This window comes from Streptopelia decaocto (assembly GCF_964273445.1).
Source record: "Streptopelia decaocto genome assembly, chromosome: 3".
Classification (NCBI taxonomy): Eukaryota; Metazoa; Chordata; class Aves; order Columbiformes; family Columbidae; genus Streptopelia; species Streptopelia decaocto.
This window is the reverse complement of record NC_138656.1, coordinates 53,175,306-53,203,160: the sequence shown is the minus strand read 5'-3', so window position 1 is coordinate 53,203,160 and position 27,855 is coordinate 53,175,306. Positions and strand designations below refer to the sequence as shown.

The 27,855-nt window shown below is 41.0% G+C and overlaps 1 protein-coding gene across 1 annotated transcript in view; it reads right to left on the bottom strand.

Moving 5' to 3' along the window:
• UST (uronyl 2-sulfotransferase) overlaps positions 1–27,855 on the bottom strand; it is a 171,242-nt gene that overhangs the window by 23,474 nt on the left and 119,913 nt on the right. The window contains exons 6-7 of the mRNA XM_082049239.1: positions 12,767–12,864; positions 10,276–10,433 (exon numbers count right to left, since the gene is read on the bottom strand). Of these exons, the coding sequence (XP_081905365.1) occupies positions 10,276–10,433; positions 12,767–12,864 (256 nt within the window). The remainder of the gene's footprint in view (positions 1–10,275; positions 10,434–12,766; positions 12,865–27,855) is intronic.

Below are 27,855 nucleotides of genomic sequence, written 5' to 3'. Positions count from 1 at the left end.
AAGATACTGTCTCATGGTATTTGCATTGCTCTTCCAAGATGCCTCAGGAATAAGAATAATCACTTTAACCTGTAGCCCATTCTATCACTGAAACAATGGATAGAACCTATGATTAGCCCGAGGGAAAAATACAATAGCCTTCTTTGAAGACTTACAGTATGATTATGCTCCTACAAGCAAAGTGAATAGTCAGCTCTGAGATCTGCTCCATACTGTTCCTGTGTCTTAAATTGCAAATATGCTCAGTTTTCAGTTAAAAGATGTTTCTTCCCAAACACTGACCCTGAAAATGTAACATGGGACATAATGAAAATCAAGCTAAATTCTCAGTTGTTTTGGTCCTGTTATTAACAAAAGCTTTTCAGATTCTAGCCTCAGCCACCTTGTGCAACTTGCTTGTTTCCATGTAAGTCAAATGAAGACCTGTGCGAATGTACTGGAGTTGCGGCTGGGAACAGAAGGAGGCCTATTAACTGGGATTTAATGGCCATCTGCCTCCTCCTCTGTGTCTTCTGTTGCCTCAATAGAGGTCAAAGTTGTCAAAGAGGCAATTTGCATAATCTGTTATTGCTATAATTTTTATTCAAATGCTTATTTTTAAAGTAGAAGCTGTAACAGAGGTTTGCTGAAATATTTCTGATTAAAATAGCTTTATGATTTTATTTAGTAAGTTAGTCAAGAAGGAATTAACTGTTGTTGCAAGTCTTATCTGTCATTAAAAAGTTTGTGGTATTTTGTCATCAGTGACCCTGAATTATTTATGAGATATAGCTAAGGCTGTATCTGAATGCAGCTTTCCCTCTGTGCCAGAGCTTTAACAAAGCTGCTTGTCCATGGGTTTTTCATTTTGTTATACTAGGAACAGGAAACATTCAAAAGATGCATTAGGGAATCAACCTCAGATGAATAGCAGGAGCACTGTTACAAACCATAACGTCTTTAGTGATTGACACGCTCATTAGATAAACATGACAGTTGCTTGAAAGATACCAGCACCAACCTTTCAAAATGATCTGACACACAAAAAAATACACTTGAATTCTTGATATGTGGGATGCAAGGGTTTGCCTGACTAGCCCCTTGGGATTTAGACCACAAATAAGTTTTGTTTTTCCTGCAACAAAGTATGAAATTACATCTGTGTGGGTTTAGTCCAAAATCAGACAGCCCATCAGTAGATCTAATGAAAGGAAACTGAAACAAAGCAAGTATCACGAAGATGTGGGATGAAATGCAAAATCTGGAGGCTAAATTCTTTTGGAACTGCACTAAAAGCTGAAGACGATGCTGTCAGTGGTCTCAGCCTTCATAATCCTACAGGTATGAACACATTATAGAGAAAGCTTAGAGAGGGGAAACTCCACTCATGACAGAGAGGCTCAAACAACAGCATGCAAAAAAATAGTGTATTTGTCTTCAGGTAGAGACCCTGCCAGTTGATGGGAAAGACCAATATGAAAAAAGTGGTGGAGAGGAACAGGAAAAAGGTAGCACAAATTCCATATATACAATCCGCATTGTAGCACAAAGATTCAGTAACTATGAAAAAAACTTAGTCTATCACTACAATACATTGTAGGTTGTCAGAGCCAGTCTATGAGCTCATATGACCTGAAACTCTAGTAGCAGAGAAACACTTGATATAGGTTTTTCAAAGGATGATTTAAGGGAACATGGCCTTCACCTTCTGCTACAACTCATTCTGAGCACAGCCTTTGCAAATTCAATGGCTATGAAAATCCAAGCCAAAAATAAGGATCTAAAAATCTGCAGTGTAACTGGCAAGCAGAAAAACCATATCCCTCTTTGCCATATTCCATGGTGAGACACGGAAGGTAGCCAACCTCTTTGAACACCAGAAGTGTTGGGCACGGGCCCTGTGGATCAGCACTGGCCCTGCTGATTGCCCTCCAGTTCATGTACCATTCTCACCATCCCAACCTGCCAATATGAAATCAGTTTCTCATCCGATAGAAATGATTATTGTTGGTGCTGCTGTACTTACAAAGTCAACCAGTCACCTTGGCTCTAAGAGAAAGCAGAACCATAGTCATATGTTTGGCAAATGGACCTGTATATAGCGCTTCCCTGCACCGTAAGCTCAGGGAGCAGATTTACAGAGTGTGTCATTGTCAAGTCAGGCTGTCAGCTATCCCGCTTTTCATCTGAAAATGCACCATTCATTTTGGGCTACAAGATGTATTTATGGGCAAATGCTCTGCTGCATAACCATGACCACACGAGCTAACTCCAATCTAAGAAGTACGTGCCAGCAGGGAACAGTAAACACAGTGGACCTGAGCCTGGATGCCTACAAGCTCCACGTGGGCTTGGAAAGCCATGCTCCTCTCTTGCCACACCTTTACTGTTGCTTGTTTTTAGCAATGAGATTGACACTATCTTGGATAAATCTTTTGGTGCCACAGTTCTGCCTCTCATGCAACACACATATAGTCTGGAGTGGCTTCACCTTCCTCAGCAGAACAAGAACTGCAGCTGTTATGAGCTGTCAATCTTTGCTGCAGAACTTGCCACAGAGAAGTTCAGCTTCTGCAAAAAATCTTCCAAAGACCTAGTGGATCTTTTGAAAAACACAGAGTCATGAGACAGCCCAGAACTGCTCAAATCCTTCCAAGAGCTCCTATTCTGAAAACTGCTTAGTTTATTCACAATGGGATTTGAAACCTCCGAAAGACAAAAACCAACATATTTTCCTTGTATGGAATCAGAAAAAGAAAGGATATTTCCACTGATTGTGCTTATCACTGATCAGTGCATCCACTAACTTAAAGGCATCCCACATCAGGCAGCCTGGTTTTGTCCCTGCTCTCTAAACCTTTATTTTCCATGGCTGAACAGCTAAATAATGTATCTACAACTTTTGAGACTACCTTCAGCTTTATAAAGCAAAGCAAGGAGCAGATTAGTTGTGCAGAACATCCCAGATGCCATCGACCTAATTGTGAAAAAACATCCTTGGGATATACACTGTGGCTGTTCCTCTTTCCCTGCCTTTCTTGCACACAGCGAACAGGGAATTTGTTTTACAAGAAACAAAAACATAATTAAAAACTATTACTAGAGCTTAAACTGCCTGTTTCAGCAAACACATTGTTTTACAATGTCCTTCTATGTAATTTTGAAAGTTCAGACTTCAGGAGAAGAAAGAAACTATTTGTTCACATTTTCTATTTTTAATTTCAGAACAGGATGTTGGGTGATAAAGAAGAAAACGCCACCCAGGCAGAATGTAAAATCACATGGCAAGATGTTAAAATCCTCTGAAAGTCCTTGAAAAAGCAGGGAGATTACACCACCTTCTGGACAAAACTTTTTAAGCTGCAAATACAGATTGCTTCACATAATGGATGGGAATGTGCCATGGAAGTGTTATGTGGTTACTTATTTGCCAAGTCCAACCTCACATTTTACCTCTGCAAGAATTTTAGATGCAAAGAAGTGATGCAAAAAAATCTCAGCATTTAAATTGAATCTAATCCAAGCTGCTTTTATTCTCACATCAAAAGTGCAGGTGTTTGTAGGAGAGAGAAATGTTGTGCATTTGTGCACAAAAGTTGAGTCAATATATTCCCTGTTCACATACCAGTCACAACCCTCACCAGAAAGTATGGCTCATGAGAAGCAGGCAGACTATTAGAAGCTGCAGATCACTTGTCCTCATTTTTTCTTCACTTTCATTTGTGCTGAACAAAGGCAGAATATAAAATTATCACTATTTAAAGGCACTGCACAAGAAGCACTGCCTCTTTCCACCTACCTGGACTTGTGCAAAGCATTTGACACTCTCCTGCATGACATCCTTGTCTCTAAATTGGAGAGAAATATATTTGATGGATGGATCACCTCATAGAAAAGGAGTTGGCTGCATGGTCACACTCAAAGAGTTGTGGCCAACGACTCTGTGCCCAGCTGGAGACCAGTGACGAGTGGCATTCCTCAGGGGTCAGTATTGGGACCTGCACTGCTCAACATCTTTGTCATTGATGTGGACAGTGGGATTGAGTGCACACTCAGCAAACGTGCTGATGACACCAACCTGTGTGGTGCGGTCAACATGCTGGAGGGAAGGGATGCCTTCCAAAGCGACCTTGACAGGCTGAAGAGGTGGGCCCATGCAAACCTCATGAATTGCAACAAGGCCAAGTGCAAGGTCTTGCACACTGGTTGGGGCAATCTCAAGCAAAAATACAGGAGAAGGGGTGGAGAATGGTTTGAGAGCAGCCCTGAGGAGGTCTTGGGGGTGTTGGTTGATGAAAAGCCCAACATGACCCGGCAATGTGTGCTTGCAGCCCATATAGCCACCTATATCGTGGGCTGCATCAAAAGAAGTGTGACCAGCAGGTCGAAGGAGATAATTCTTCCCATCTACTCTGTTCTCATGAGACCCCAGTTAGAGTGCCATGTCCAGCTCTGGCGCCCCCAACATAAGAAGGATGTGGACCTATTAGAGCAACTCCAGAGGAGGCCACAAAGATGATCAGAGGCTGGAGCAGCTCTCCTATGAAGACAGGCTGAGAAAGCTGGGGTTGTTCAGCCTGGAGACAAGAAGGCTCCAGGGAGACCTTATAGCAGCCTTCCAGTATCTAAAGGGGAACCATAAAAATGCTGGAGAGGGACTTTTTACAAAGGCGGGTAGTGACAGCACAAGGGGTAATGGCCTTAAACCCAAAGAAGATATACTTAGATTGGATATGAGGAAGTAATTCTTCACCGTGAGGGTGGTGAAGCAGAGAAGAGGCTGCCCAGAGAAGCTGTGGATGCCCCATCCTTGGCAGTGTTCAAGGCCAGGCTGGATGGGGCTTTGAGCAACCTGGTCTAGTGGAAGGTGTCACTGCCCAAGGCAGTGACGGTTGGACCTAGGTGATCTTTAGGGTCCCTCCAAACCCAAACCATTCCATGACTCTATGACTTCTTTCAACATTTCTTACTGAGAGTTTTTGCTCTTGGAGGTTGTGCCCGCAAAGACATCCATTCCTGTTTCTCAGAAGGAAAAAAAAGCACCATGGGATCCTCCTGCCCTACCTTTGCCTTCTTCATATCACAGCAACTTTTCCAGCAATGACTCTTAGTTCCTAAGTATTTCCAAATGCGTAGCATCCGCATGTTGCCAGAGCAGCCCAAGAACAGGGTGGGAGAAAGGCTGCCACAAGAATTTAGTACTAAAGGTATCAATCAGAATATAGGGAGCACCGCTAACAAAGTGAGGGCCTGGAAGAGGGGATAAGGAAAGAAAGAAAAACCTCTTTCAGCCTTTTCCACTTGCAGAGAGTTTTATTTTGACAAGGAGTGGGAAAATGCTCTCTTCCACTTCCAGCACAAGAAGCATCTGAAGTCATGTCCCACCTTCAGTCGTGCCTCAGCACAGGAGCAGTCTTCAGCATGGTGCAAAGACTTCAGGGTTGATCCCACCCTGTTCTTAACTCCATCAAAAAACGCTTCATCATCTGCCTCATGGGACCTCAGCCTTACAATAAAGACAAATTGCAGGAACTCTCTCCTTACTGTGTTTAAAGAGAAGGTGAAGCTTATAAATAGAAAACGTCAAGGCCGTGTCACTAGCATTCATTAGTAGAATGGATGTAAAACATCAGCAAGTTTATATTATTGGGGATAATATTACTACTACAGTTTAAAACATTCCCTGTAAATGTGATTCTTAAGAAGATTCACATTTTTGCTGCATTTTCAAAAAAAAGCAAAAAAAAAAGAGCACTTTTTACAGTTTACCTGAACAATATAATTTCTTCCAGCTGACAGCATGAGTAATTTCATTGCACTCAGTAAAATTCAATGTTTGAAAACCTTAAGTCAGTCTTTTGCTTTGGAGTAAGATCTACACATTCTCCATGCAAAATGTAACCTTCAAGAAACAAAGATTTTTTTTCTGGTATTGGGAAGAAGTGTTTTTATAGGGCTTCTGGTGCCAAAGAAAATTTATAAATTCCTGCAGAAATGTGAGAGGATATGGGTTATTTCTGAGGTGACAAAAAAGATTTTATTGCCTATTCTTTTACATAAGATGCTGTTAACTTCTACCCCATGCCACGGAAGTTGACAAGGTAGAAGATTCTATCTTTTGCTGTGTATAATGTGTATTTTCTGCCTCTTAAAAACACCAAAGATATAAAACCCACATGTGGCCATTTCAAAAGAAACCGTGTAAGTATTATCTGTGTTCTGACTACCAGCCAGGCTATGGAAGTGAGCTATGGCCAGCAAAAATTAACAGGACTGACCAGTTATTTTTCTTTCAGGTTCTTTCAGACCAAGGAGATATTTTATACATAAAGCTACACTATAACTATTTCAGGCCTTTCAAAGAGTTAAGGAATACTTCAAAATTTTGAAGTACATATAATCCAAAGCTCTGCAACTGGATCCTATCTGCTCCAATGCTGGAGAAAAAAGGACAGAATTTTGAGTTAATTTTACTGTGCTAACAAAGAAATCTAGTAAACCCATATATATAAAAATATAAAATTTATTCTACCCATGTATCAATCCGTCCATGAATTCCACAATCTGACTGCCACCCTCTCCCTGCCTCCTGCCCTTCCCTTTTGATCTCTTGTCAAAGGCAGTTCTGGCTGTCAAGACAGGAAGAGTTTGTCACTTTGGCCAAGACAAGCAACAAAAAAGAGAGTCCTTTTGCAATTCTTGACTTGGTATCAACATTAAGAAAATGCTTAATTCCAAAGAGAGAGTGGAAAATGAGAAAAACAGGAAGCCTGTAGCTCTAAAGTATTCTACAAGATAAAACCAGATTGGTTCCAATGAAAACTTTAGCACCACAAAGAGCTTTCACATTTTGTTGTGTATTGTTATAAAACACACAAGTCAAAATATTTGGCATATGGATTAGCTGAAGGCAATGTTTTTATTAATGCAATGAAGAAATTTATCCTCCTAGTGTCCTCTGACACTAAAATTTCCTGTCATGCAGAACTGCCAACTCTTTAAAATTCACAACATTTGAGAAAAAATTGGTGTGCATTTCAAAATGTGACACCATCAAAAAGAAAAGGCCAGCACAGAACAAATGCACCACAGCTGGCAACCAAAACACATTGAAAATCTCAATAACTAACTGTTAGTGATAATGACTGAACAAGTCAACTGCATTTCACTCTCTCATTTTTTTTCTAGGTTACCTTTCTTCAAGGTTTACTTCTGCCAGCTTATGTAAAACAAATCATTAGCATCACTGACAAAAGCACTCAAGTAATCTTGCATTTAGCAGTTATCTGTGTCATTACATGTATAGACAGACACCTGCACTCACATTTCTGTGCTCTCTGACGTAAATGTCCCACTACCATTCTGATCAATAGAGCCAGTTTTACTGATCTTCTGCTTCAGAACAATGGCAACAAAGTGTTTTTGAAGGTAAAAAGGCTCCAGGCTTTGTTTTCTAGCTAGAAGGAGGACACTGGGCAAGAGTTCCTTAACAAGCATTGTTGCATGCTGCCTCAGATGAGGAATTTTACTACTAATACAGAAGAAACAAAGAAGCTTGAATATAGCTTGCATGGTTAAAAGAAGCAGAGATGAGAAAAAGTTCCCAGATTTTCTGATTTCTGTTAGCATCAACCTACACTGAAGGCTCCTGATAATAAGAAGTTTGCTTGGATGGGTGTATCTGGTGGATCTGCGGTGGATCTGGTGCCTGCCCAAAGAACCTGTAAGGAGGAAAGAGGGCCCCAGCTTTGAGACGAAGAAGATCTTTAATCCAGAACTCTTGGTGACATATATTAAATGCCTATGTGATTTTATGGGTTTGATAACATTCAGCAGTCTGCTTCCTACAGCAAGAAGTAGGTGCTTTTAATTGTGTTTGGATTATGCTTATTGCAGTGGAGTCTGGTGCAGAGATTCACTGACCTGGAAGTGAATCACCTTTCTGTACATGACCCTTCAGTCTGTTTTTTTAATCTCAATATATTCAAGTGACAAAAAATAAGTTCTGGAAAAGTTTTACTTTCTTCATACATAAAAAGGAAAGACTGCCATAAGAGTATCTCAGGTAGAGCAGCAGGTCAGCAGATAAAACTGTAAATTGTATGGATTTAATCTGCAAGTGTTAGTTGCAACAAAAGGTCAGTTTTGGCCCAAATTATCTGCTGCTTTGTGGGGTCATCACACAGCTGGGCAGAACAACATCTCTTCTTCCCAGAACTTCATGATGCAACAGCAGAGGGTGTTGCAGATCAGGTCTAAGGTGCCCTGAGGAGAACGATGTAAGACTTCTTACACAGAACTTCAAATTTTTTTTTTTCTTTCTGGCTGATTCTGTTAAGTTTTTTGTAAGCTTAGCATCAACTCAGAAATAACATGAAAATAATTATGATTGGAAAAAAAACCCAAACATAAGCATGTATGAAAAGAGGAGGAGAGAGTTGACACAAGGAAACTGTTTCCTTTCTATTCTCCTTTGTCAATAAATGAATGGGAAAAATAAACCAAAAGTTTAATCCACATGGGAAATACTGAAGTAAAGAGATAAATCTTCAGACATGACACAAGATCAGTCTTACACATGGAAACCCAGAGGAAATCACTGTCCTGAAACAGGGGATCAAATCTTCCCTAGATACTGGAATATACACAGAGAAAGATTATCCAGCACTTCACAATTCTGGGAGATTGCTTATTTTACACATGACAATTTCTAGGGCACCCTGATGAAAACTGAGACCCTGCGTGCTGTTTGTTAGCTTCCCCCATCACGAGAAAACTGAAAATCTATGGTGCACTGAGGAAGTCCTACAGATTCCCAGAGAAAAGTCTGTTCATTGCAAAGAGAGCATCCTCCAACTGATCCCCTGCCTCCCTCTTGTCTAATATCCCCACGATAAAACCTTGGGGCCTGAATTGTGCAGACATTTAGGAAGACTTCCATGTATTTCCACTACGTTTTATTTTTTAATTTATAAATAAAAGAGAAATAACTGATCCAAAATTAGGCACTGCTCCCATGTTGATACCATACAATGCTCTACTTACACCTGTTACTGAGCAAAATAGTTCTATGGCTGGATATAGCATCATAAGAAAGTAACACACCTTCTAAATAACTGCCTTAACTGCCTTGCTGCAGGCAGATGATGACCCACTGAAATCACGTTTAGAGGAGGGATGCTACAGTTTCCCTGTAACATTGATATCATTGCTAAATAGAAAATTTTCAAAGATGCATCCTGGAAGCAGGGATTGGTGCACAGTCACCTGTGATTTCTGGTTATGGACAGAAATCTGTAGTTTATCCCAAGTAACTGAGTACTGTGATAGCTGCTCTCAGTCAAAAGCCAGCCACCAGCTGCACTCATTACAAACAAAATTCAGTCTTTGATACATTTGATTTTAATATACAACTTGGTACAAAACTCATATTTCAGTGGCTGCAGGCATTTCACACTGATGTGAATGCAACTGAATCACTAAGCAAGAAGGGAAGTTTTACCCTTTCTTGGTCCATACGATGTTGATGGCCCAGCCAAAGCAAGCAGGAAATCAGTTCTGCCAGAATGACATGCACAGCCCCACAGAAACATCATATTTCTTGGTTTAGGTATAGGACACAAGATTCTGTTCTAAATAAGTTAGCTATAAATAAGTGTTGGGAGGGATGGACAGATGCAGGGAAGAGATAACCCTTTCAAACTGACTGCGGGGTCCAAATTAAGAGGCAGATTAAGTGCGCTCTGTTTTCATTTCTTTAATCAAGTCTCCTAAGTCTTTTTCCTCAGCATGCTTTGTACTTAAAGTGCTGTAAATATGTGTGCTTATTGGTACTTTATCTAAACTCAGTTTAACTGGAGGTTCTTAGTCAAGGTTGAGGGAAAATAAATATCCTGGTACTGGAGAATTTCCAAAGTGTCCATCTCCCCAAACCATTCCATGAAGGTTTACTTAGGCAGATATTGCTGACAACATTTTGAGAATATTTTGACAGTATTATTTGAGAGCCAAGTATGACAGAATTAAAAGAAGAAAAAGCCATTTCAGTGGTAAACGGGGAAGCTTTCTGGCGTGTGGCAAGATCACTGTAGCACCAAGTACTTGCCCAGGAATGAAAACCACACAGCAATATCAAGACTAAAAGCAGAATACGTACCCGTCTCTATCAATCAAATCTTTTCCCTAAAAAGGAATTAAAACTCTTCATTGAATCCAGATATAAACACATGCCTTTCACCAGCCATGCAGATTTTGCCAAAGTTTCTATAAGAATAGCTTTTTAATTGAAAAAGTTACCTGGATTTTTGTAGATGCTAAGCACATCCTTGAAATAATGAGGTAAGAATCTTTCTAATAAAAGCAGCACATCCTCCAACTCCTCCAGAATGCCCACAAGCAGGAAATTTTCATTAACATTCAGCTTTGCTCTTTCAAGGGCCCATTCACCAGGCTCCCTGTATGAAATTAATGGAAGGAGAGAGAGGGAGGAAAAAAAGAAAGAGTTTAAATATGCATTTACTTGAGAAATTCAAGTCAAGAACACAAGTGAATAAAAAAATGTTCAATGCTGTATGTAGCACATAACATTAAAAAACCAAACCAAACCAAACCAAAACCAGACCTGAGTGGTTTACTGAACATTTCCACACAACATCTATAATTGGTTTGGCATGTAAACACACGATCACATTAAAAGGAGGCTGATCACTGCCTGGAAGTGGTCCATTCTGACGTTATCTTTCACCGAGTTGTTTATAGGCTCAAACTTGTGAACTCCTGTATTTTGACTTGGAAGCACAACCCATCTCAGGGGAGAAATCACTTCCCTGGGTGACAAAGGGTGCGAAGGGGTGGTGGTGTCACAGAATCACAGAATGTCCTGAGTTGGAAGGGACCCATGAGGATCATTGAGTGCAACTCCGGTCCCTGCATATGTCAATGTTGTGTCCCTGAACAACAGCAGAACTGCTGCCAGCAACCATTGCCTGCTGTTGCCCAGCGAATGCCACACAGGAGGCCACCGGCCTGTTTCCCACCTTATTCTTCATTTTAACTTCTGCCAAAGTCTCCATGAGCTTCCCTTTCCCTGCCACTACCCCTGGCTGCCCTGCGGCTCTGCTACAGGATTCACATTTGTTTGCTCTGACTGATACTGGTTTTGAAGATCAGTTTAGGGTTATTCTGTCTTTTCCCCCCGTGGGCGAAGCTGGTAGGACACCAGAACATCTTTATGCTTCTCTCATAGTTTCATGCAAGCACAATTAAGTTTGAAAAGTATATAAATCTTAAGTCTCTTAGATGAACATATTAATTTATGTCCTGGGAGTAGCAATCAACATCCGTTATTGATAAGGGATATAATGCCAGTGTCTCAAAATAAAGGAAATTAGCTGTTTCCCAGGGTCCAGCTGGTATGATGAACATCTAAGTGACACAGGCTACCTGAGAAGGGCTGGCGATCATACCTCTGCCTTGACTTGCATTAGGCTACTGCAAATTCTATGTGATAGTGAACTTCCAACATTTGTCAGAAGATCATCTGATGACATGTGGAAAAGCTTATTGCTCTACACTCCCACTAGAGCAGACTTTGAGCAGGTTTTTCATTCCCTATCACCTTCTTTGCATTGGTCCATTTTCTGGAAGAACAGAGTGCCCTAAGAAACACTATGAGCCTCCTTCTTGGAGCTCCTTGTGAGACTAGGAAGCAGCTGAAGGAAGCGCAAGGGCATAACAGGAGATACATCTATAACAAGCTACAAAACAGTACTTCAATATACTGCTCAGAAACCCCATGAAGATATGTGGTGCAAGTATTCAGACATGCCACCGTTGTTAACGGGATTACTCATATATACAAGTTAAGTGTGCAAATGTAAGCATTTGCAAATGAGGCCAAAATACCTTAAGAAAAAAAAAGTGTAATGAAAATGAAGTAAGGAATCTGTTTTGCGTCTCAATCATACCCTCACGTATGCCATAAAACTAAAGCAAGATTTTAAAGCAGAGGTACTTTGAAACTGGGACATAAGAACAAACACATATTCATTTGTTATTACTTCTATGAAAAAGTATGGCTTTTGAAAGACATTTTTCAGAACATGTGCATGTTCCACTATGGAGAAGCAGTAACAATAAATAAATAGAACACCTTGAAGTTGAACAAACCTAATAAAGAACATGCTGTTACCAACAATATGAAAGTACTTAAAAAGAAGAAGGTATTTAAAATTAGTCACATATAATTGCATGAAAATTTACTATGCAGTATCAATAATACAGAACTACGAGAATGGCATAAATAGACACAATAAAAATGAACTAGTTTAATTACAGCACCAGAAGGCTGCACTTCACATAGTTTTAAGCACGATTACTATTTCTTACACTGACATAGAAACCTGAAATTCCTCAGACACAGACCTGATACAGCATCTAAGCAGAGCTAAAACGTATATTACGAAATCACGATGCAGGTAAAATGAAGAACGAGCACATAAGGTCACTGCCATTCTCACCTTGCCAACCCAGAAAAGAAAAATCCACATGTTTACATCCAGATTTGATGAATTATTCAAGTATTAAACCAAGAAAAAAGAATAGTACTACATTTGCATTACTAACCTTACTCCAAAAGATATGCATGCAGTTACCACATACAATGCTACATGGTATTACACTTTTCTCTTGTACTTCAAAATAACTGTTGCTTCTTTATTACCAGCTTCTGACAAAACATTGGCAATAGCTATATCTGAACAAAGCGGGATACCTTGTATATATTTACCTGCATCTTGGATGCTGTCCACAGAAATATGGTATGATGTAAAATAACCTGGGATTGGAACATTCAGGGTAGTTTTCAAGGATACATACATTAATGTCCTGTGGAAAGGAAAACAAAAATGAGGTTGAATACCACATATTCTTTTCTCTATTAACAGATTTTTTCTTTATCTCATACTTTATGCAATCACCTCCAAGAACTGTGCTGAGGCTACACCAAATACCTTAAAAAGTCATGTACCAGTCAATTTGTCTACTTCTAAATATCATTAGAAAGTTTAAGTAGGAAAAAAAAGAGTGATTTTTGTCCTAGAGGTTACTGAATGATTCAAAACGGGACACATGGATCAACTTTCATACTGAGTTATATTTAAAATATTCAGGAGATTATTTTCAGACTCATCTTTGTTCTAAACACACCCTGGGGGAAACTTGAAGTAGCCAGAATAAATCAAACTGAGACAACAATTATTTTCTTTATATCTTTTTTTATTCTGCTTCATTCAATGACTGGAACGAATGTAAGCTGTAATTTGCACAGCTTACTCTTGATATAAAAACATACATCACTTTTGATTACAATTTTGTACATTCCTCAGATGTTCGGAATTGAGCTTATTGTGTAAACCCTCACTGAGAAAAGGGTTTATTCGAAAGTATTTATCATTTTCCTGATGTATTGCTTATCTAATTAGTAGCTATTTATCATTTTTCAAAGACTAGGCATAGCTACGGAACCCTGAGAAAATGTATTCAATTTCTAGCTTCACTCTGGCACAATAATAAATGTACCTGCAAGCGGGATTGAATTCCCCTGTCCCTATTTAGTGTAAGAGACCTGTACTCTGCAAGCAGACCCATTGACTCCAAAGTGGTGCACAGGGCAAAATAAAAGGGCAAGAAAACAAAGATGAAAGAATCTCATCTTTGCAAAACCAATCTTCATTCTTATTTAAAGACACATGGTTTTATAATGCAACAGGCTTGACACACATCAACATCAAACCAGTAACTAAACCAATTCATACTTCATCAAGTAAATAAAATGCGATAGAGGACACTTGAGTGGGCAACGTGTTCTCTGCCAGACAGAAGTGCTGGGCAGGGTGGGAGCCAGGGAGAGCATCCCCCGCTCCCCCAGGCAGTGGGGTGTACTGGGTACGGGCCTCCAGCCACTGCATCCGCTTCTGAGACCTCAGAGCAGAAAAGCTCCTCCCAGAACTTCAGATCTCAAGCTGAACTCCATCAGTGTCACAACTGGGTCCGTAAGCCTTTCAAAGTATATTCCTGTTTCCTCCTCTGCCTTATGTATATGTAAATCAGATTTTATACGCACATCAGAAGATCCTGGGCTGGGAAGTAAATCACATGGAGAGGAATCATCAAAGAAAACAACAAAAAGATTGCCAACTGGGATACAAACAACCCACCTCCCCTGCTCCCACCAGCGTATTCAAGCATATAGAGAAGGGCTTGCCTTAAATACCTACTAGAAGATTAATGGTGAAGACCTGAGTTTTGACATTCAACGCTCTGAGCTGAAGCCACCCAGCTCCCCATTCTCAATGCTACGAATATTACTAAGAAATCTACTGGTGGCACAGTGAGGTGACACAGGCAATGTGTCCCTCCTATCATTCCAATAGCTTTTTTTTTTTTTTTTTTTTAACCATGAATTAAAAATTGCAGTTCTTAAAAGGTTTATTGTGCTATTACTATAGACATCACCAGAGATGTTTTCAGGGATGCATATTTTCTGCTTTTATAAGAACCCGCAGAGACTTGCAATGAATTCATAAATCTCTTGGAACTGGAAAAAAATGGAAATACTGTCTTGAAAATATTTTAAATTATCTCCAAGCCAGCTTCCACTTGATTAATGGATTAATTAGAATGCAGAAAATCTTATGTAAGATTTAAAAATCATCAGTATTACCCAACTAAGAGCTGTTTCTCTTTCCTTGCTCCTATATAAAGATGAAGTGACATTAACTCAAAACAAAGAAACTTGTTTCTTTGCAAGAATAATGAATACAGTGAGTCAGAAAATATTCCTAGAGATAAATAAGTATCAACACCCAATCCAGAAGCATAACAGGGATGTTCTAGTCCTTCTGAAAGCGATTTTTGATTACTATGGCTGGAGAAACATCAATACGACAAAAGCAATGTGAATTCATGTGGAAAATCCTGCAGCTTTAACAACCGAACAGCATACATTTAGTCAAAAAGAGATTTTTAGTGTTCCTTTTTATGTAAACTGCTGTAGGATCACTGAAACAAGTGGGACAGCACTAAACTATTGAGTGGCAATTCTCTTAACATTTGATTTGTGGAAGAAATGCAAAAGGATGAGAGAGCAAAATTTCTCCTCCTCCTCATTGATGTATGTGGCGGAATGCAAACCCCCCTCTCTTCCCCTCCCTCCTTCAGTATGGAAGGAGTAGGCACATCTCCCTCTCTCTCTGCTACTTGAGGCTAATAGCTTCTTTTGTTTGGCCCCAGAGCACCCTGGCCAGGGCCATTAGGAGAAGGGAGTGCCGAGGTGCCACTGAGCCGCTGGGCACCTGCGGCCAGTGTGGGGGATGTTTGGAGGCTTCAGGGGCACCCACAGCCAGGGTGGGGGTGCAGGGAAGCTTCTAGAATGCCTGCAGTCACATCTGATCAGCCAATATAAAAACGGGATTCTCGTCGAGACTCCGCCCATTGTCGCGGGTCTCTCGGAGCACGAGCAAGATGCTGCCGCTGAGAGCCCCCCTCCCCGGGATGGAGACTCCGCTTGCCCTGCCGCCACAGGTGTGAGTAAAACTTCTCGCAGGATTGCGAGTATATTTATACCTTCCGTGCACATATGCATGTGTAACTTTCCGTGCACATTTGCACGCGTAACTTTCCGTGCTCAATACGAGCACGTGTATAAATTATTTCCTCGCACAATCACGAGTGTATTTTCCTCCTGTGCTTCCACATGAGCACGTGTAAAATTAATCCTTGCATAGTCGCGGGTGTATTTTCCTTCCGTGCACATATGCACGTGTAACTTTCCATGCTCAATACGAGCACGTGTATAATTAATCCTCGCAGAATTGCAAGTGTATTTTCCTCCCGTGCTTCCACATAAGCACGTGTAATATTCCGTGCACATTTGCACGTGTAAGTAAATTAACCCTCGCAGGATTGCGAGTGTATTATAAATTTATCCTTGCAGAATCGCGAGTGTACACTTCCCGTACTCACTACGAGTACGTGTATCTCTTTAAAAATAATCCCACACCGTGTTTGGGCAGGTGTGTGCTTCTCCGGGACTCAGGGCCGGCTCCGGCATTGTTTTGAGTGAAGCCACGTGCACGCACACTGTGGACCGCCTGTTGTATTAGTTGCTGCCCCTTAATAATTTTCCTCAACTGATATCCGAACCTTTATTTAAGTCACTTTTGGAGTGCTAAAACCCTGTTTCTCACCAGTTTAATAAAAGTTGTTTTGGACCCTGTTGTCCCTTAAACTAACCTCGGGGTGCCTCCGTGACAATGTACTCAAGGTTTAAGATAAAGGCCAGGAATGTTTTTATAGGAACCTTAAATTTTTCACCACACAAGGGCACACATTTGATGTTCCTGAAATCAGAAGCACAAGGTTTACTCTGTGCTAAAAGCACTGGCCCTTCCCAGTCTGCACTTCACCACCACTGCTGTGATCCACGATACAGTGCTGGAGAATCCTGCTGCATTTGCAGCATGTGTTCGCTTTCCCTATTTTAATGTATTAATAATTTGTGAAATAAATCACTGGCCACCACTTATCCCCTCAAAGGAGATTTTACTTGATAGTAATTATGCAGCTCCATGAGATGTGAAATCACAGTTTTTAACTAAGAGGTGGTATAAAAGAAAGGCCGGCCTGAGGTGTGCTGGTCATTCCAAAACTTACCCAGAGCTGAAGGAAGCTGCTCTTTGGTTGCTGCTGGGACTTACAGGAATTTCTGGGTTTTTTTCTGAGCATGAAAGCTAAGGTGAAATTTCATTATTCTAGGCAGTGTTATTCTGTTATTAATGCTACATTTCCCAGTTTTCCCTGCATGTTTTCCCAGCAGGACACATCTTTCAGAGTAGAAAGGTCTTTATGTGACACAAAAAATTGCAAGGTGACAGATGACAGCCTTGCTCATTTAAATCACTGGAAGAGCCCTATAAAAAAGATTCTTCAAATACAGCTGAGAAGGATAGAGAAAGAAAGAAACAGAGCTACTTTGATCATACTCCTCCACAATAAAGAAAGAGGAATTTTATTTTGTTCCTCAGCTCCTGGCTACAATCCACACCACTCACATCCTGCTGGGCTTCTGTCTCCAGCAGGCAGAGGGATGCCCAGGAAGCAGCCCTGGGGCTGCAAGTAACAACAGAAACAGCCTTTCTTTTTAATACTACTATATTTTTCTATTGTTACAATTTCGGCTGAAAAGGTAAATTGGTAGTGTCTATTTCCTTCTTCATATAAAAATCACAGTGTGCTCTATTCTATTAACTGGTCAACAGGCCAGACTACTCATCTATCAGAAATATATAAAAAGTGTGTTATTAATATATTTTTTAAAAATTATAACAAATGAACCATTTTATTTGCCCTACTGAGCTCACACATGCAATGTATGAAGGAGGAAGTCTGCACGTGATTAAAAATACCTCATGAATATAAAATTCCTTTGGGAATTTTAATGTTAACACAAAAAAGAACAAACTTTAAAGTATTTTCTGTAAAACAATAAGCAATTTACTTAAGTGAATTTCTTTAACTCATTGCAAATACTGCACCATATACAAAAAGATGTGATCTTAGACTGGAGAGTTCTTCCCCAGCCCCGTATAAAAATAACTAAGAACACTGGAAGAAAGAATCATCTCTTTTTTTGTTCAGAAGAAACACTTAATGTCTTTGGTGTTTTTTTGTTTATTTATTTATTTTTTGTTGAATAATTCTTGGGCTTCAAAGTATTCCCCATTTCTTGATCCTCAGTGTCTGAATCAAAAAATTACAGAAACGCCAGATTCTGCCATGGATGTATGGCATTTCTTAGTATCCCTAACAATTTTAAATGAAGAATCATAACTCAAATACGCCTTGAAAGTATTTTCCTATTAATCAGCCATTAACCTATGGGAAGCCAAAGAAATGGCCTTTCCTTCTCTCACAATCAAAATGAAAAATATGAGTGTTTCCATGCCCTGCCTGAGTGGGATACTGCAACTCCAGTGAATCCAGGAGACGCTGCTGACAGCCCAGCCCCAGTGCCTGATCCTTACTTAAGTCTGAAGGTTGCAGATGGGAAGTTGAGGTGTGTCATGGAGGCTACAGGGGAAGCAGTGACCTAAATAAATACCTTTCAAGTTTCCAGAAAAGGAAATGAAATAAAATGATGCGGAAAACCAGTGAGTGAGCCCAGTCTACAGTGACCTCTCCCACTTACAAGGCTGCTCTTCATACACTGCTACAGTCAGTGCTGCAGTCTAGTCCTCTCTGTCACCAGCCAAGCAAAATTCTTCTGCTCTACTGAGAGCCCCCGAGATTCCTGTGGCTTGTAAAATGTTTTCTCACATACTTGCTTGGTGTTTGTGAAGAGGTCAAGCTGACCATTACATCCCTAGGAGAACGTTGCATCATATGAACTAAATATGACAACACTGAAATAAAAAAGAAATCCGCTGCGTTTTGTGACCCCTAGTTAGGGAGCTCTGGGTGGCCACAGCAAGAGGGAAGAAAATGTAAACACGACGGCTCAGGAAATGGCTCGCAAGTGTTAATATGAAATGAAAGAAGGCAAAGAACAGCTTCCTACCCTGGAAGGTTGCAGGAAGATGTACCTTGCTTTGGAGACACTGAAAAGTCAAGGTATAGTTGGAATTAAGGTTTTCAAATACAAATGTAGTGTGACTTAATAAATGTTATTTAATAGCACAAGTTATTTACATATATTTAAAGAAAATAAACCACAATGCAATGCTCATTTTTAACCCTAATTAGAGAGGTTTTTACTTCATCAGGTGATACTCAAAGTTTCTATTCAATCTCAATCCAGTATTTAGGTAACTAGAGTCATACAGCAGCAAGATGACCTTTTTCTTTCAAGTTCTGGACACATTTGGTCCTGGTTTGTGCACCTATGCTAAGGGCACTCACAGCAGGTTGCTGTGGGGTGGACAGGTGCTGGGCATCCCTTCCCAAACCAGCACCACCAGCACAACTGAAGCCAAGTGTTTCCCAGCCCATGCTATTGTGGCACTGAGCTCCTCCAAGGAGGGCTGCTAGGTGGGATGGATTGTGCCAGACCGGGTGGGATGATGGTCCTTTGGACAGAACAGCAAGCTGGACAAGCCTAATGGGACACCAGTTGTTAGACAGGCTGCAGAGCGAGCAGTGGGCACTTCAGGGAGAAGCTCCACAAGATGGCAGAGCTGATCTAGCCAACCAAATCATGGTTTTCTGTCCCTGGATGTCCCCTGCACCAGCTGTGAGGGCACTTTCATTCCTCTGCAGAGTTCACCAGCTCAAAACCAAACAGAAAGCCTTTTATTTCCCTCTGTTGCCTTCTGGTCTTCTACCAGAAGAGCCAACAACACAGGGCTTGCTCACAGAAATGCTGTAATGCCAGCACATCTCTCTCACAGTGACACAGGCCGTGTTTAATGACTTCAGTCACCCTGTTAATTTCTTTTAACGATTTTGCCACTGCGGTCATTGCAATGGCTGGGAAGCCATCACTAGAGTATGTGGCAGCTTCACATCATCACAGCCTGTCCCCTACCCCCAAATACTGCCACTGCTGCAAAACACACCCATGGTCCCAGCATCTCTGTCTGTGGCACTTTGCAATCCATGGATACCAGGGACTTCTGTCTTCTGAGCTACCTGGCAGATCTTGGGTAGTTACTGACGAGACAGAAGAGGTGGGACTTGCGTTTCATCCTATAGAGGAGTGGCAAGGATCTCAACTGCTGTGAAAGAGAAGACTACATTGACCAGAGACACCTAGTAAAGCCAGTCCTCTGGTGGGTCCATGCAACAGATTTAGGTCTGTCCTGTGAAGACAGATGCTACAGCCAGTGGAAGCCAGTGACAGGATTTTGGGGACTGAAGTACAAAATGATCAAGTGCCTGGGGTGCCTGAACAGCCTGGGCTGTGCTCCCCAAAGACATCATCTTCTAGCTGGCTTTACCATGGCCTTCCTGCTGGAAGGCCAAGAGGTACACTGTCTGCTTCAACAGTTTCAACCTTTGAAAGCTGAGCTGAGGTTTGCATTTTAAAACTAGTTTCTAGTCACAGATAATATTCCTTTCAATTTTTTCTAGCTTGGAGTGTCTGCTTTTGAAGAGATACACTTCTGAATGCTTTGTATAGCTCCTGAAAGGCCGCAGTCATCTCACATCTTTGCAGGTATTAAAGTGCCTTTCCTGCGTGTATTTGTCAGGAGTTGAAATATGCTTTTTAAAAAAAATATCCTTGATCTCTTTAATTCCCTGAAAATCCTCACTATCGTTTCTTCAAAAAACCACTATTTGCCTTCATCTAAATCACCTATTCAATAAAAAGCAGCAGCAAAAGCAACTGGAGAATGAAAAGAAGGGCCCTCTCATCACCTGTCCTTCTGCAAGGCCCGGTGCCCTGCTACAGAATGGGATAGGTTAACAGCCTGTGCAGAAGATCAGAAAAACATCTTTCAGGAAGTTTCAGGGACTCCTCATAGCAGCACTTTGGATGAGCAAAAGCATTCTGTACAGCCAGTTCATTAGATTCAAGCTGCTGCCCTCCCGCCATCTTATCTAAAGGTTAGTTCAAAAGAACAGCTGTCCAGTAAAACAAAGTGATGTGCTTGTAAAAATGTGTTGGTTTTTTCCCCTCCCCAAATAATTTTTCACTTATTATTACCTGGAAACAGACTCTCTTCCCTTCTCCTCTTTTCCAATTTTTCAGATGCTTCCTACAACCACCACTTCTGCCAGCAAATCATCAGTCAACCACTTGCTTTGACATGTGGGGGTGTTTAACTACAAGCTACAATAAAACCCCTTTCTTACGGCTGACCGGCTTTCCCATAGGTGAGCAGAAGTCCTGGGGACCAGAAGCAATGGCCACATGCTGTCAGTAGCCAGGGGCTACCAAGGCTAACCTGATGTCTTACAGAAAGCCCCTGGGGAGTCCCTGGGAAACAATGAGGACAACTGAGAAGATTGGACCCTGCTGTGTTTTCCTGATTATTCACAGGGCTATTTTTGAAAGGGCTCTTATGAAAAGTTAACACATACACAGTTGTTCTGTGGAAACAACAGACAGCTACAGGCAGAGGACACGTTCAAGTGACCATATTTCAGCTCTTCTCCATATTGACCTTTTGTCAAGCCAGGCTACAGCTTGCCAAAAGGGTCCAAAGACATTTTGTTCACACTCTCAGAGCAAATTCCCTCTCTAGCATTACTGGTCTGGGTAGTGAGTCACACCAATATGGTTGCTTCAAGTCAGTCAACTATGTGTACAAGAAAAAACACACTAAAAAAGTGGGGAACATAAAGGTCTTTGCTTTGAAAAAAAAAATATTTAAAGAAAAATGTTCTCCAATGTTTAAGCTAAACAAAATTAAAGGAAAGTAAGCATTTTTGTTAATTCTCTAGCAAGGAACTCACTCTCATGAGCAGGACTGCTACACTTCCCTCTTCTGAGTCTCCAGAGACCCCAACAGATGGAGAAGACAGGCCAGACAGCTCTCTTTCCCTCCAGGCAGGGGGAAGTCCACCCGCCATCTTGAGAAAGGGTGAAGAGAACAACTGTCTGTAAGTGCTCTTAGTTGACTTAAGCAAATAAAATTTAGAAGTACTTCTGGTGCTTCTGATAAAACCTCGGGAAGCCTGGAAATTATGTGTATATATATATATATATATATGTGTATATATATTATTTTTTTTTCCCCCCAGTTTCATCTCCAGGGAATGAGTTTTCACCAATTTACATGTTCAGATTGAAACTGGACTTACCTCTGTACACAAAAGAGCATCCAAACTTAAAGGTTTTAGTAGATATGTCTGCCATTGCCCATGTGTAGTATGACGGCTGTTCTCACAGACAAATATGGCTTTAATCTAGACAAGCATACGGTCACCTCCTTGCTGCCCCATCTCTTTGGGGTGTGCACAGCACACCACCGCCCCAGGCCACTGAACAGCAGCAGTGCTGTAATTCCCCAGAGCTTTCTTCTAAGCTCACCTCACCTGCAGTTACAAGACTGGCTTACAGATTTACTACTAAATTTTTCTGTTTCACACGCTCCAGGGTGGCACATCAATGATACATTTGAGAGAGGGGGTGGGAAGCTTACCAAGCCCTTAGCAACTATAGATGATTTGAGATCAACCCTAAATATCAGCAGAGGTAGCATAAAAAGGAATACAGAATCATAGAATGCCCTGAGATGGAAGGGAACCACAAGGATTATCAAGTCCAACTCCCATCCCTGAATATGACAACCCCACAGTTCACACCATGTGTCTGAGGGTGCTGTCCAGTCTCTTCTTGAACACTGTCAGGCTTGGGGCTGTGACACCTCCCTGGGGAGCCTGTTCCAGTGCTCCACCACCTTCTGGGGGAAGAACCTTTTCCTAATGTCCAACCTAAACCTCCCCTGGCACATCTTCCTGCCATTCCCTCGGGTTCTGTCATTGGTCACTAAAGGGAAGAGATCAGTGCCTGCTCTTCCTCCTCCCTTTGTGAGGAAGCTGTAACTGTGATGAGGTCTCCTCTTAGTTTCCTCCAGACTGAACAAACCAAGTGTCTTTAGCCGCTCCTCATACGGCTTCCTCTCCAAACCCTTCACCAGCTTCATTGCCCTCTTTTGGACACTCTCCAGTAACTTGATATCTTTTTTATCCCATGGCGCCCAGACCTGCACACAGTGCTCCAGGTGAGGTCACGCGAGTGCAGAGCAGAGCGGGACAATCACCTTCCTCACCCGGCTGGCCATGCTGTGCTTGATGCACCCAGGACACGGGTGGCCCTCTTGACTGCCAGGGACACTGTTGGCTCATGTTCAACGTGCCATCGACCAGAACCCCCAGATCCCTCTCCATGGAGCTGCTTTTCAGCATCTCGTCCCCCACTCTGTATGTACAGCCAGGGTTGCCCCAGGTGCAAAATCCGGCACTTGCTCTTGTTGAACTTCATGCGGTTGGTGATTGCCCAGTTCTCAGATTTGTCCAGATCCCTCTGCAGGGCCTCTCTGCTCTCAAGTGTGTCGACAGCTCCTCCCACTTTTGTGTCATCAGCAAACTTACTAAGCAATCCCTCAAGTCCTGAGTCTAAGTCAGTTATAAAGACAATGAATAGTGCTGGCCCTAAGATGGATCCCTGTGGAACCCCGCTAGTGACTGGTCGCCAGCCTGACATAACCCCATTTACTAGAACCCTTTCTATTACTAGAACCCTTTCTATTACTAGAGCCCCTTCTATTCCTCTTCTCAAAGCTTGATACTTTTCCTCAGTAACTGCATCAGTAGGCTAGACATTTATACTTGCAAGTTAATGAAACTTCATTTTGTTTCATAGTATGAGATAATTTTTCTTTCATTAAAAAAGCCTGTACTGCAAGTGTACAATTATTCAAGAGAAAATTCTGTTATTAAAATCTGGAGAAAAAGAGAAAATATTTTTAAATGCTAGGATATGAAGGCTGGTTCATGTAAGTCATCTTTTAATTGTGCTTTAATGAGGAAACTTGTCTTTTTAAAGCTACCCTAGGGTAGCCTATGGTTTGTTTAGATTCAATCTGTGCTGTCTGTACATCAGCACAGATTTCCTTTTTTTTTTTTTTTTTTTGTGGTAGAGGATAATTCTGCATTTTGTTTGAATTTACTTTCCAATCTTGTCCAGCAAAATACGTGTTTTTCATTTTTTCCCCCAGACCACATAAGCAAATAGGTTGCCAAGTTTAATTCCCACTTGTTTCTTTTTGACAGACTCTTTTGGCTGAGCTAATTTGCCTGTTTTTTCTGCCAACAATGTATTCAGCTCTTCTTCCTGGCATCCCAGCAAGTGAAGCAGCAGCTAATAAAACAGCATTTTCTGCTGTCTACAATTTAATTTAGCGCAGGCATACATTATTAATTCATATACAAACTTCTTCTGGCTTTAACGTAACAGAGGTGATGAACTATGCCCACAATGCTACTATCTGGTTTGTGATAAACATTAAACACATTTGTAGATCCCAATTTTCTAACTTATAATGATGTATAACATGGAGAAAATGCATAGGTGGATATTTTTCTCTCTTCTCTGTTACAAGAAATCGTATTATTAATTTGTCAAAGACCAGTTTTACCAGTTAGAATGGAATCACCTACAGTTTTAAACAGGCACTTTCTTGTATCTTTTCCATTGCTTTTGTATTTTTCACCTCAAACTGTCTTAGCATGGGAAATATATGAAAAAAATATAAAGAAATTATGCCAAAAAAGGGAGAGTGCCTGCCAGCTGGAAGAAGTGTATAAGCATTAAATAACCATCCTGTTACAGAGGGCACAGATCCAAGGAAGACCAAAAATACAGACCATTACACTGCAATCAAGAATGAATCCCAGTAGCAACTAACAGCAGGGAGACAGTACATCTGTTAATTCTGTTTACTAACACCTATTCATTAAAGAACCTGGAAAATTAGTCTGCTCGGATGATGACCCTTAATAAAGTCAATTAGTGATGGCATACATTCAATTCTGCAAATGCTGAGCAGGGAACACCCCCCATCTCAGGGATTTCTCAGTCCTCCCTAATGCAGCACTGCTGGACCCCAGCCAGCAGATGCCTGTGAGAAAAGCGGCAAGTCGACAGATACATCCAGCAATTTACGCTCAGAAAAGATAACTCTTGAGCACAGATAAAGATATTCTCTGACAGACGATGGTCTCAGCCTGGAGCTGACTATGAGGCTGAAGTCAGTGGGCTTGAAGTGGACACAGATGTAGATGGTGGGTGAGCGTCCTCCTGCCAGGGTGGTTGCACCCGTACCCAGCGATGCAACACAGCCCTGGCTGCTGCCCGTCTTGGGTGGGAAGGCTGCTACAGCAAACCCAGGGCCTCAACAAGCATTTTAGTCCATCCTTTGCGAAGGGAGAACCAAGCTTATCTAAATTTCAAAGTGTCATTTGTCCAATCTGTTCATAAACATGGTCACATCTCTCTCTAATTCCTACCAGTGCTTTGCTGCTCCTACTGTCAGAAAACCTTTACTGCTATCTGATATGGAAACACCTTAATGTAACTTAAGGAAACTCCTTTTAGTCTTGGTCTTGATGAACACAATGAATAACTGAAGGACACCTTCTTCATGGCACATTTTTATTCATCTAGAGATTTGCATTTCTCTACAGTATTTCCTTTTTAAGATCATCTTCTGGACTCTCTTCAATTTCGTACAAGTCCTAAACCAGAACACTTTCTAACTTAGGCTTTTTCAGCTCAGAGTAAAGCAGAAAATACCCTGCTGGTGTCTCTGAACAAGAAAGCGCCATGGAGGGAATTACGGAATAATTTCCTGCCTCTGGCTCCTGAAGCGCAGTATCTTTTGTTTGACCTGAAATGCTGGATCCCAGAAATCATTTGTGCTACACATTTTTAAAAAACCAAATTGGAGAAGGTAGAGAGGAAATCATCATGCTACATTGCAGATCATCACCTCTCTTAATACACCACACTGTTAATATGTTAAAAGACTCACTGTCCAGCCAAGCACATTATAATACTAAGACTCGGTGTATCCTGGATTGAGAGCAAGCCCTGCTCGCAACTGAGCAGTGATACACACTACAGATTGCTCAGAATGAAAAATCATGCCACGAAAAACACCGTAGCAGATCTGGGATGCTTTCACATACAGAAAAGGGTCCTCTAGAGAGCATGTAAGTCAGGAGAAAAACAGTATTGAACTGATGTGACAGTCAAAGATGCTTTAGAAAAAATGGATAGTAGGAACAGAAGATTGCCAGAACCAGGTAGTATTAGATGACACTATAATGAAAATGAAGAAGGGGAAGAATCAACATCAGCAGAGAAAGTTATGCCTCTCTAGTTTCCAGCATGTCTTTGATTCAGTCACTAAAGATGTGATAAACACAGTCCTGTGTTCCTAAATTCTCAGGGAAACAACAAACAAAAACAGAGGAGAAGCTGAAAAAACTAAGGAGATGAATAAAGTGGCTGGTTTTCTTAGTGGGTCAAGACACTGAGTAGGGTTGCACAGCATCAGTGCCAAAACATCTCTCATGCATAACAAAGAAGGGTTAACAGTGAAGTAGCGAATTTTTCAGGGAATCATAATGAGAGCAGATAAGAAATCTGACCTCAAGGAGTTATACAAGGGCCCCATCCTTGCTGATTAGGCAATAAAATGCTAAAAGAAATTCAGTGCTGGTAAATGCATACGTCCTTGCAACAGGATACTCTGCATGACAAAGGTACAACTGGTTTTAAAACAAAAACTAAGTCTTTAATAATAATTAAAAAGGAAATGATAAAAGATATATTCATAGAAGAAAGGTCAATCTATATGGAAGCAGTGTTTTTCTCAGGAAATTGGTAAGTAGAAGAACGTCAGGAGCTGGGAGGACACTGGAGGGTAAGCAACCCTTTAGCCTCTGCCCAGCTACTGACTTCCCCGGCTGGGCAGGATGGTGCTCATGCCTCAGGAAAGTTTAAAGCAGAAAGTTCACACCTTTACATATGACACAATGTCATTTGCACAGATATCCCAGGAGTTCAGTGTTTTGAAATATTGCTCCATTGCTACAACACAGGAACAGATATTTTAATAACAAGGCATTTCTGTAGTTCACATTTTTCTCACGTTTTCTTTCCCCGGTCAAATGTTCTCATTCCTTTAAAGCTTGACTGCATGCACAAAAATTATGCTCAGCAGATTTTAGTAATATACATTTTTGAGGTTTGGGCTAACAGAAACACATTTAAGTTCTATGAATGCCACATCATCTTGAAGCTAGCATTACACTATTTTTAGTAGAGGTCCACAAAAAATATTTCCAACAATACCAGAGTGTAAAAGAGGCTTATTAAAACAAGTATTAGAATTCTGGATGTTAAAAATGTCAGAGAGAAGAAACCCATGAGCCAAAAGGAAATTAATTTAATTGGCAATGAACATTAAATACTATTGCTCTGGTACATCCCACCAAGACAGAGGCAAAACGAACAAGAGAGATCATTCTATTTGCATATATTTTTACAGAATTTCAAGTGAAAAGAATTAGGGAGGAAAATGCCTACTTTATTCAATATAAGTCTTCAAATTGAAAGAGCAGACACATGGAGAAGGAAAGATATGCCACAAGAAATCTTAAAAAATATTGCACTCTTCAGAAAAGCAGTGTTTCTTTTAATTATTAAGCTTCTTTCATCTGCATCTGCTGCAAAATTTTAACTAGAGAAAATGAATACTGGCTAGCTGCTGCATCTTCAAAGTTTTATTTCAATATACCGCTCAGTTATACTAATAGCTTAGACTATCTGTTGTCATGAATTCCAGTGATGCAATTCCCTTTCAGTGATGCTAATGGGAGAGGGACTGTATGCAACAGCTCGTGACGTGCACCTGAAATAATCCAGTCACATCAAATACACTGCTTAGCAAAAAAGAAACCTGCTGCTGACCTCCCCATTAAGAAAGAAGAAAATATATGACAATTATAATGCAGTACAGGTTATAAATTTATTTGGTTTCGCCCATTGTTTTAAGTCAGATGATAAATCTTAAAAGCAGAGTACCAACTTTTAGGAAAAAAATAACTGTTTTCCTCTTAGCAGTAAGGTCTAAATGTCTTTTACGTCCCCTCCACCTACTACATTCGTGGTGGCACTTTACCACAAACCTTTCGAATGGTGAGAAAGGAGCTAGAAGCGTGAGTTGTGTTCTAATTCTGCTTTCTTATCACCCTTCTCCCCAGCGTCACCTGTCTTGGAATCTCTCCCTTCATCTCTCAGGGCTGAAATGCAGGAGCTGCAGAGCAGAGAACACCACCACCTTGCTTCTGCTGGCCGCCTCC